The following is an 11,269-nucleotide window of genomic DNA, read 5'->3' as shown; positions in this document are numbered from 1 at the left end:
AAATGGCTTAAAACTATACTTTAAGAAACAATGGTCGTCGACCCCTTATGCATTAGCAGTTCACAGTAAACTTCTTCCCCAACCACTGAAAAGGTAATGTTTTCTGTTCTGTTTCATTGCTTGTTTTCATAGTTTTCTCCCATCCCATGATCTAAAGACTAAAATGATACTTCATGTTAGCTATGACAAAAAGATTGATGCAAGGTCATCACATATAGATAAAGTAGAAAAGCATACAAAGGTTCTGCTTCTTGATATATACATTTGCACATCCTAAAAATGTTTCAGATATGATTTCATCCTCAAAGATTGACATATGAGAACAATCCACTAAAAGATGTACAATTAGATAGATCCGTTAAAAGTACCTCCACGACCACTTTCATTAGATCTTTGTAACCACGTCCCTAACTTTAGGAAGATTGATTGTACGTATTCCCACCCTTCTAAGATTTATTGGACTCAAATTTACTTCATTTAGAAGCCAATAATTGTTAGACTTTGTATCTTCATGCATCTTTTTATGTGAACAAGATAAAAACTATCGGCTTCTAAACAGAAAGAACCCTTTTAATGTAAATATGATCGAAGTGTGCATGTATCTTTTAAAGTTTATGTTCTTTCTGTTTAGCTCAGCTCAGCTCATTTGCAAGTGAGAAATGTCATTCTGCAAGTAATTACATTCTGTCATCAAATGTTTGTAATTGGTGATACAGTTTTCATACCTAAGAAAAGTTTTTCACTTTAGCAATGACTACATTGTATGTTTTTTTACTTTATATAAGTTCTCCTTTACGCACTTTAAGAGTTAACAAAGAGAATCTGTAGCAAAAATGGAAGTTTAAGCCTTCACTCCCACAACTAAAAAAGCTACTATTCATATTTGTTCAACGGTGTTATTTTATTTACCAATACATTCGCCGATCTTACAATAATACATACTGAACAAAATTCCAATCGACACCTGAAACTTTGGGTAAGAGACCAGGACAAAATAAATGCTGCAAACCCATCAAACTCAGTTACAAAAGCCAGTAACTACATTCAGATGTTAATTGAAATTTAAAGGACAAATTAAGTGCTAAAGAAACTATCACAAAACTCATTACAGAAACTATTAATTACATTCGGAGGTTACATGAAATGTGAAGACCTCAATAGTCGGGGATTGAAGTAAAACAATAACCTTGAGCACTCTCCAAGAATAATATGCAATCGTTTCTCATAAAAACCTGCAGGTAATTATTAAGTGTCAAATTTGATTGTCGGAATCAACTAACGGAAAAGCGAAGAAAAGACATAAATAAAGAACTAGAAATATGCAACAAGAAGTGTAGTCAGTATTAGACTAAGAATGTCTAAACAAAATGATAAATACCTTCTTGGTCAAGAAGGATAATCACAAAGGATAATTCGATAAACACATAACAAGGTTGCATTCACCATTCAACAAAAATTTATTGATGAGTGTGCGTGTGAGAGAGAGAGAGAGAGAGTGAGTGTATACATATCTCAAAGTTTGTCAAATTTGTTCCATATTTCGTCTCATGAGAGTCCATAACTTTTCATTAACTTTTGAATCTGTTGTTACAACACTAATCGCATTGCTGGTATAATTACCAAAGGAAGAGAAAAAAAATATATCACTGCTACAAAGCATGTTTAAGCCAAAATTTTGGTGGTTTTGGTCATCAATGTGTCTCAAAAACTCTTGAGGATTGACAGTTTCTAATGTGGTCAGGTCCTCGTAATCAATTTTAATCGTCCAATTGGAGGATTCCTAGGTGAAACCTTTGCATGACTTCTGACATTAGTTCTTCTAATTTGAGAAGTGTATAGGATTCATAAAACTCATCAACCATTTTCCGGCATATAGTTATACATTTGTTACTCATATCACCAACTTCTGTCAGTATCACACCTATTCCATCATGGACAGACTTTTTCCAGCATTAGCTAATGAATTTTGACTTGTTACCTATGGGAAGCTTTTCAAAATAGTACCACTGCACTGATCTCCTTGCTTTTTTATGCATATTGGCTGGAAAGGAAAACGGGGCCTTTTAAAATTAAAGAATTGTCCCTAATTAACTTTAAGGCACTGGTCATGAGAACAGTTTTGTTTGGTGCAAATTGCCTTTAAACTCTACCTTGAGAATGATTGACAACTCCTCACCAGCTTATGTATAGCAGTTCACAATTGACTTCACTCTCAAACTACTGAAAAGGTAAGCTCACAATTATGCTTTCTACATTCGGAAACTCCCGCACTTCCTTCTCAACTCAGACATTGTTTGAAGAGCGAGAATACAATGTATAGCCAACCTACTACTTCACAACCACAAAGTAACCACAAAGAGTGTATCAGAACAAGTTAAAAATAACAAAGTGGAGATCGTCCAGGAAGAACCATCTGATGAATTCTTCCATGACTTTCTCACAATTGGCACTATTGGTTCTCAAAAAATAAAACCGATCCTCCGATACCAACAATTCCTATGCCTATTGAGCATGTAATTGATTGTGAAACGACATAACAGAGAGAGAACTTAAGCTTATATGACGATAAGCTAGAATAGTTTACTGAAGCTTTAGTGAATGAAGGTCATCAGACAGAAGAAGCCATGCAAGCATTATGAATGGCAAACAGATTAAAAGAGGAGTTGCTGAAAGCCTTGTCAGTATGGTAGAATCCCCATACCAGAAATATCTTTTCGGTTCTTCAGTTGAACTTCAAGAGACAGAAAGAAACAAAAAGGGTCACCAGGAGAGCTCCTTATAAAGAACGCACAGTCCAAGTTTATATCCAGCAAAATATGGGAAAGGGAATAAACAGGCCAATGGAAGATATGGAACACATTTCATGAAGAAGATGTTGAAGACCGTCCAGCCAAATCATAGAGCTCCTAACGCTGATGTCGTAGAGTCTGTCTCAAGCAAGAGGAAACTTCCCCGGGTTGGTATCTATGCAAGGTAATTAAAAAGTGTATTTTTTTTATAAGTTGAAGGTATAAAAAAATTATCTATCAAAGATGTGGTTTAAAAATTAAGCTCATTAAAGGGTTTGCTCATTATATATAGTCAAATATAATCATATAGTTAAAACTCGAAAGGAATCCCTATTATGTATAATATTCTTTTTTCTTCTTTTTAAATATCTGAGTTATTTAGGACAGTTTGCGAGCACCGCGACTAAATTTGCTTCGGATTACGAAAAAATGGTTACTAGGATCATTAAAATGAAAAATCAGAGTTTTCACTCTTGTTTCAACGCTAATTCACCATGTCAATTTTTATCTTGTGAGCTTTATCACTACTCCTAAACTCTTATCATTTTTCCCTGTGAAACGAAGATCAGCCATAACTGAAAAAGCATGAAGATAAAGAGGCCAAATACAGTCATACCTCATAGATTGCACCAGAAAATGATTGTTGGGAACATTATAAATCCCAGGTATTAAATGGGTAGTGGCTCTCTTTTAAGTGCTCCTCCCATTTCCATCCTCCAAGATTGATCTACCAAAGATGCCAACTCCCTATAGATTACCATCACTCCGGCTATTAGAGAAGGAACCAAAAATTTAATACATTAAGAAAACAAGGTACAGTTATCTCATTTTCACTGCCAGCTATGGATTAGTTAATTATCAATCAAGAATCAGAGATGAATTGCTAAGCAAATAAGAATACCAGAAACAAAATGATGATTTATTGCCTTCCAATTAAATGCATCGTTTGACTATGCTCAAGTTGACAGTTGCATGCAGTTCTAACTTCTACCTCACACATGGAGGATATTGCCCACCACTAGTTTTTCATATCCTTCAGGGATAGCAGTGAATAGACAGCCAACTAGCTTCGGGATTGAGGCAACAATTGTTTGATTGATCAAAAACTTAGAAATTGCCGATCGTACAAAGTGTAAATGCTGTCCTTATATTGTCCATCACTTCTATTTCAAATTGATTGTGTCGGTTTTCCCTTTTTCCTTGGATAAGTTTTCACCTCTTATTGCAAACAATTATAAGTTTGATAGACTCTATGTTTATGCTTTCAACATCTGAACAATTAATCTGTTGTTTGGCTGTTTTTTTTTTTCTTTTTCTGATGACCGAGAAATCCGTCTGAAGCCAACCGCTGCCTTCGGAACGCGGGGCTGATATGCCCGCCCCTCTACCCTTCTCCATTGAAATACTAAACTTTGTTTGCTTGGCGTAGTGCTCGAACATCTGACCTAAGACACAAATTCCTCGACCATTGCCAATTGAGCTAACCCCTGGAAGCATCTGTTGTTTGGCTGCTTGTTATACAGAAAATAGAAATACGCATATAAAGTCTAAACTATATTTTCAGTAAAATATAAAGTCAACGGTTTTACATTTAAAAATGGTAGAAGCCTAGAAGGTGAACAAGATATGCAATCAGGAACGGAGTAAATGAAAATTTCTTTATCATAACACTTGATATCATTATGGGACAACCAAATGTGTCAAAGGGAGTGGCAAAGGTAGTACATGCGGCATGTATGGCAAGCGCATGGCACGAGTTCGAGTTCTAACGGATGAGTCAAGTCTAGTGGAGAAGGGTAGAGAGAAGATCCCATTCTCCACCGAGTTCCGAAGTGGGAAACAATGGATTTCTCAGTTATCAAGGAAATAGAAACGGGGAGTCAGCGAAATTTTCCAGAGTTCACGAGTTATGGATAAATGACTTCCGTCACGGCTTCACTAGAAAGTGTCGACTAAAATTTCTCGATATCAATAGAAGCCTCGAGTGGACAATGCTAGACATCTAGCATGGTGATTCATTTCCAATAAATAAGTAAACAATAATAACAAATGGACCAAAGCAGGAACTTACTTGAGGTCATGGCTGACAACAAGTAAAGTTAGCTCCTTCTTTAGATGCTTTAACAATTTCGCCACATCTGCACGAGCCTTCCAATCTGTTTTCCCTCATAGATAATGAACTTTTTTAGACACTGAGTTAGGCACCCAAAAATATAAGTAAAAGTTGGGACCAAAAATACAAAAATAGTCCGCCGATCTAATAACTTATTTATAATTAAAAGCAATTAATTCTAAATAAAGCTAGTAATTCATTAAAAGAAAAAAGAAGAACCAGGGCTAGCTATATCATATCAAACAAAAGAAATTAGTAAAATTTTGCTTTCCAATCTTTATGTGAATAGCTTCACTCCATAAATAGTCCTCCCCCTCAATACCACAAGCTAGCCTCACTACCATTAGCCTATATGCAATCTGAACAGAGGTACATCTAACCTGGCAAGCTCGTCAACTCTGCTTGTACCAACCATACCAAAGAATTGCTATATAATAAATTTAAGAATAGCCCTTGTAACCATATTAGCAAGAGCAAATATGAGAGCTAGTACACTGATAGCAGCAAGAATGTTTTAACACAACAATGTTTTTGTACATCGATGTAACCATTTGGAGATTAAGATCAGATAACCTAACAAGGAACTCGAGCTTCTACTAGAGAGAAGCAAACAAAATGCTTTTAAGTGAAGCCAAAAGAGTTCCTCTAAAGCAGATGTAGAGATCCCACCCTGATTGCCTTTAGTTTCTGGAGAAATAGATAATGCAGCCTAACATAGAATCTTAATGTTCAATGGCAGAAAGATTTAACATATTTTAGCACATTATTCATGAAGTAAAAGCAAGTAACATAACCCATGACTAATTACTCATCCTATTTTGACTTGTTTATCATTATTAACAGCTCAGCATACAGGGTTTGCTAAGATTTTACAATCTTGGTACTTCAGTCAAAATAAAACAAGTTAGGACTTTTGTAAGCACGGATTACTGAGATTGCAGGATACGGAAGACTGAACCCAGACTTCAATAACCATAGTGAGAAGAAGGATTGTTCTTCAAAAATAACAAATGTAAAATCCTTGGGCAAGCATCTCAATTCCTTCTGTACCCTTTCAACTTTAACCTAGAAATCTCAACTATTTTTGTTCTGTAAAACCAGAACTTTTGTTAATATAAAAGCATAGGTACGTGGGACAATAACCAACTAATGAATAATCAAATACTAATAAGAGAAAACTATTGAAAAAGATGAAAAGTTAATCCAAAAAATAAACTGAAATAGATCGCTGAGAGCTTCTTCATACCAAGACCAGCAAGAGGCTCATCCAATATTAATAAATCTGGTGTTTGAACCTGTGTAAAGAGAAAACTATATTAACAGACAGATGATCAACCAAGATAGCAACAATATTTGGTCGCACAAATAGGCATATGCATGTTCATACAAATGCACATAAAATGGCAGGCAAGCAATTTCAGCTTTTCATAGGTGAGAAATCCTTACTAATTGAATAGCAAGGGCAAGTCGACGTTTGTAGCCACCGCTTAATGAGTGGGGATCCTTATCCAACGGTATTCCAGTTAGACCAACCTAGGAGTTGTCAACCACATAGACACCTGTCATAATTTTCTGAAACGCGGACAAGTTTTTCTCCTTTGGACGACAAAATTACATGACAGTTTAAATCACACTTAAGGAATACATACTGAGGTAATGGCCTTTTGAAGTCTAGAAGCAAGAAGCTCTCTTAACTGTAGGCCACCCTTTTGTCTTGGCCACCCGAATGTAACTTCATCAAGAACAGTGTCCGCAACAAAGTATCTGTAGAACAGTGAAACAGACAAAATCAAGTTGAATAAACTGCTGTTGGAACCAAAAAGAACTGTTTAAACTTTATGTACCTACCTAACACATGCAATACTCACTTTACCAATATGCATGTAAATAAATAATTCTATAATTATGGAGAGGTAAGAAATAGTGTTTAAATAATTGCAGTGCTGATGATTCATACCATCTGCACCTGCAATAAATTTGATAACTGGAGGAGCTTTTGTCTTTTCAGTAAAAACAGCAAATGAAAACGCATTGTGTTTAATAGGAACCTCGTCATTAAAATCGCATTGTGTCACAAAGAACATCCTGACAGTGCATGAAACACCCCATTCAAGAAATGAGTACCTCTCAGGAAATTGGAAAACAATGCCAACTCTTTCTGGTTGTAAGGGTTCAGGAGACTTGATCTTTTCACCATCATAGCTATATCTTTGCACATGTATGGAACCTGATGTTGGTTTGCTTAGCCCTGCAATCAGCTGCATGGATAAGGTCAAAGATAAAAAGCAGCCTGAACAAAGTACCTTTTCTTTTGAAGGTCGGACAAGAGAAAAGCTAAAATGAATTTGGATAGAAAAGACCAAATCAAAAGAACACCTGCAATAAAGTAGTTTTTCCACTTCCACTCCGTCCAAATATCAAGCCAAAACTACAAAAGACCCATGTCAAATCCTCTCATCCACACGGAGCCTCTTTAAAAGGCATACCAGTATTTGAGCTTCTAGTTGATTTGTAGTGATACTGTTCCATAGACAGCTTCATGTGTTTTTAAATATCTTATAAACAGTTAGGAGATTCAAAAATCTTATGAAACAGTTAGGAAAATGTAATCTCTAGTTAGCTCTCAGCCATGATCAGTTGACAAGATGACAAAGGACGTTTATAACAGTAACGGAATGTAGAGCGTTTGAATTTTAGCAACAGCCTGTACCTTTTCTCAGGGATGGAAAGGTTGACTTGACTCAATAGGTCGATCTTGGTCCCTGGAGGTCGATAAGAGACATCCCTTAGCTCCAAATCCATAACAAAAAAAAAAAAGGTTCGACATCTATTAGTACCACCTCCACTATACAACCACAATAGGTTCAATAATCTCTGGACAGCCAAAATAGATAAATTATAAAGAGAAAAACTGACGGTTTCAAATTCAGCTTGCTGCATGCCTTGTTAGTTAAGATGGGACTAGAATTATTTGGAATACCTTGTCTAATACTTATTAACTCCTAGAAGTATTGGACAATTGAAAAAAGAGAAATCATTGGAAATTCAATAAGAAGTTGCTGAAAGACTTCTTGATTAAAGAGTGTATATGCTACAGAATAAGGTCTCACAACCTAGCAACATAACTCCTTTTGCCATCAGTCTAGTGTGCCACATGCGACAAAGGGGATTCAATCCGTCAGGAAGTTAGACTACTCAAATAGGTGAAAATTATTTTTTCTTGTTCCAAAAAAATTCTCGAATCCCCTAGACATAATAGTACAGGCTCAATCTCGGTGTCATTCTTGTAAAAAAAAATTGAATCCCCTTATCAGAATTATTGGCTTAGACACTATCGCCACCCTAGAAAAAAATTAAATAAAAGAAAGAGGAAGCCTGCGACACATCGGTTGCTTCTGCTCGTATGTAAATGATTCAAAGTGCCTGCAATAGTTATCAATTTCCAGAAAAACTCAAATACCACCAATCTCCAGCTAGGCTAAACTTCTGAACCTAAAAAGTTTGCAAATTCATAACAACTGAAGCTATCAAGTATTCTGATAGTGTTTATGAAAAATACCCAGAGAAAGAAAAGAGGGAAGCCCTGATCTAGAGAGGTACACCTCTAGCAAATATACAACAACAACAACATACCCAGTGTAATCCCACAAGGAGGGTCGTGGAGGGTAGAGTGTACGCAGACCTTACCTCTACCTTGGGAGGTAGAGAGGTTGTTTCCTGTTACACCCTCGGCTCAGAATAAGGCTATAACAAAGCAGGTCAAATAGCCAATAACAAAGCAGGTCAGACACAATAAATCAGTATGCTAGGCGAAGAACAAGAGACAGTAGACCTCAAGTTTTTGTGTGAACGTTCAGTTAAACTAAATTTCAAATGTAGAGAATCAAACAATGTTCAAGAACTTTACAGCAATTAATTTTCCTAAAATTAGGAAAAGAAATACTAACAAATATACAAAATGATCGCTGCGAGTGCTATTGGGAAGTAGAAATGTACTAGAAAGACAATAAAAGAAGAGGGGTTTACTTCGAAACAGGAGTAATCGCAGGAAATGGACAGTGCTTGCGCCTTTCTGAAATAGAAATGAGAAAGTTAAGCTGACAAATGTGAAATTATAGGGTAAAGAATCAGAGAAAACCGAAGGAAGAAGGAGCAAGACTTGCCTGAATCGCCGGTGAGGATATAAAGGCACTGTTGATGGTCTTCCCAAAATGTAAGAGGAGCTGGAAATCAATGGAGAAGATGAGGCAAGTGGAACGCTTCCCATCTTCTGGGCCAAAGTCTATATTTCTCTGGTGCTAGTGGTGTGTACCCAGTATCACTCGCAATATCAAGTTTTGCACAGAACCTTCATTTCAGAAAGTAATAAAAAAAAATACTTACTGACAGAACAGATACAAAATAGACCTCACTAATTCAATTTCAAATGATCAATTGAAAAGAGTTAAAAGGCTTCACTCGAAAGTATTCAAACTAGACTACAAAAATATTAAAAAAGAAAGAGTGATTGTGGAAATAAAGGGGTTTTGTGATATTCAGATGGAAGGAAATAGAGGGTATATACCTGATGAAAAGAGAGAGCACACAAAATCGTAGCTATGTTAGCTAGAGAAAGACGAGAAAGAGCCCGTTTGGATTGGCTTATAAGTTGCTTATAAGCTGTTTTCGGCTTTTTTAAGTGTTTGGCTGGCCAGTTTAAAGTTATTTTGTGCTTAAAATAAGTTCAAGAAAATAATTGGGCCTATTTGACTTAGTTTATCTAAAGCAGCTTATAAGCTAAAAAAATAAGTTACACTGCCCCAACTTATTTTTTTTAACTTATAAGCTGCAAACAGCTTATAGGCATAAACTCATCCAAACAGGCTCAAAGCGAGGAAAATTGCCCAGATGAGGGAAGTGGACGTTGGCGCCGCAGTTGGGTGGGTTATTTGGATTGGGTGGGTTGAGTTGGATTGATCTTTTAAACTCTTTTTTTTTTTAGGTAAATTACGTATATATACATATTTAAGGAGAAATATTTATGAAATGTGACGATAGTTTTCTACTTACAAGATTTAACATTACAAACTCTATAACAAACATACTTTTTAAAAAAATATATTTTTTATTTTATTTTTTATTTTTTTTCGCTTAAAAACTTATGTATGAATTATGTCTATCTCGCTTAAGGCTTAAAAAATTCGTTCAAAATTTAGTGTATGAAAACGGTATGAAAATCGTATGAAATATGTATATCTCGTTCAAGGCTTGAAAAATCACCTCAAAATTGTATGTATCAAAACGGTATGAAATTTGTATCTCGCTGAAGGCTTAGAATTTCGCTCACATTTTCGTGTATAAAGTTCATGTTACATTTCTCTAAAATTAATATAACTACAACAATATTGTATACAACTTTGATACAACATTCAAGACTTCAAATAATCGCTTAAATTTAAATGTGTATATCTTGCTCAAGGCTTAAAAAATTCGCTCAATTTTGTGTATGAAAAACGTATGAAATGTGTATATCTCGATCAAGACTTAAACATGACGCTCAAAATTTTATGTATGAGAATGGTATAAAATGTGTATATCTTGCTCAAGACTTCAAATTTCAATCACATTATGTGTATGAAAAACTATATTAAAAATTTCGCTTACACATACACATTTCAAAAAGCTTTCATATACAAAAATTTGAGGTAATTTTTTAAGCCTTTGAGCCAAAAAAAAATTTAAATAAATTTTTAAAAAAATATAAAATTATTTTTTTTAAGTTTAAAATAATATTTTTTATTTTATTTTTTAAAATAAAATAATTTTCTGATAATAAAATTAAAAACGAAAAATATATGAAAATCCGTCATGTTTCGTATAATATCGTTATGTTTTGTAAATAATGAAAACTATCGTCACGTTTCGTAAATATTTCTCCTTAACATGTATATATACGTAGTTTTCCCTTCTTTTTTTTTTTAAGAAGTTTGGTATGAACCAAAAGTGAAAAAAAATATTTCGTGCCTGGGAATCATTTTTCTATCTCACCAATTAGTGAACCCAAAAGTGTAAAATTTGAATTCTAACAACTTGTGAAATAAAAAAATGGGAAAATTTCAGAAATATACAATTTGCTCACTTACATTGCAAAAGAGTAGCTCAAAGGAAAAATTACGTGTTATAGCTACTTTTAGTACATAATTAGTGATATTAACTACCTTTTGTTTTAATTACTAATAATAATTAAGTACTTTTGGAGTTTAACTAATATAGCTACACAGTAACTTTCAGTTACTGGTGCACAAATACACCTAAAATTTAGCATCCCCAATCCCATATCCCCCTTTTAATGGTAACAATATTAATCACTTAATATACATTACCATTT

General features: G+C 34.7%; 1 protein-coding gene across 2 annotated transcripts; it reads right to left on the bottom strand.

Annotated features, from left to right (window-relative positions):
• Positions 1–971: 971 nt before the first annotated feature.
• On the bottom strand, positions 972–9,561 carry LOC132622016 (ABC transporter I family member 11, chloroplastic). Of its 2 annotated transcripts, none has more exons than XM_060336521.1 (12): positions 9,467–9,561; positions 9,062–9,250; positions 8,929–8,970; positions 7,613–7,692; positions 7,279–7,330; positions 7,027–7,160; positions 6,552–6,666; positions 6,349–6,435; positions 6,149–6,197; positions 4,861–4,945; positions 3,406–3,536; positions 972–1,232 (listed from the first exon to the last, which is right to left on the bottom strand). In XM_060336521.1, the coding sequence occupies exons 2-11, from the start codon at positions 9,167–9,169 to the stop codon at positions 3,458–3,460; spliced, it is 831 nt and encodes a 276-aa protein (XP_060192504.1). In that variant the 5' UTR covers positions 9,170–9,250; positions 9,467–9,561; the 3' UTR covers positions 972–1,232; positions 3,406–3,457. The 2 variants fall into 2 exon arrangements, with proteins under 2 accessions (XP_060192504.1, XP_060192505.1); XM_060336522.1 differs by lacking the exon at positions 9,467–9,561 and adding an exon at positions 2,702–2,964 and having other exon boundaries at positions 9,062–9,455.
• Positions 9,562–11,269: the final 1,708 nt, after the last annotated feature.

The sequence above is a fragment of the Lycium barbarum genome, chromosome 12, assembly GCF_019175385.1.
Source record: "Lycium barbarum isolate Lr01 chromosome 12, ASM1917538v2, whole genome shotgun sequence".
In the NCBI taxonomy this organism is placed as follows: Eukaryota; Viridiplantae; Streptophyta; class Magnoliopsida; order Solanales; family Solanaceae; genus Lycium; species Lycium barbarum.
Note: the sequence above shows the minus strand (reverse complement) of the source record. Positions and strands in the feature narration are given on the sequence as shown.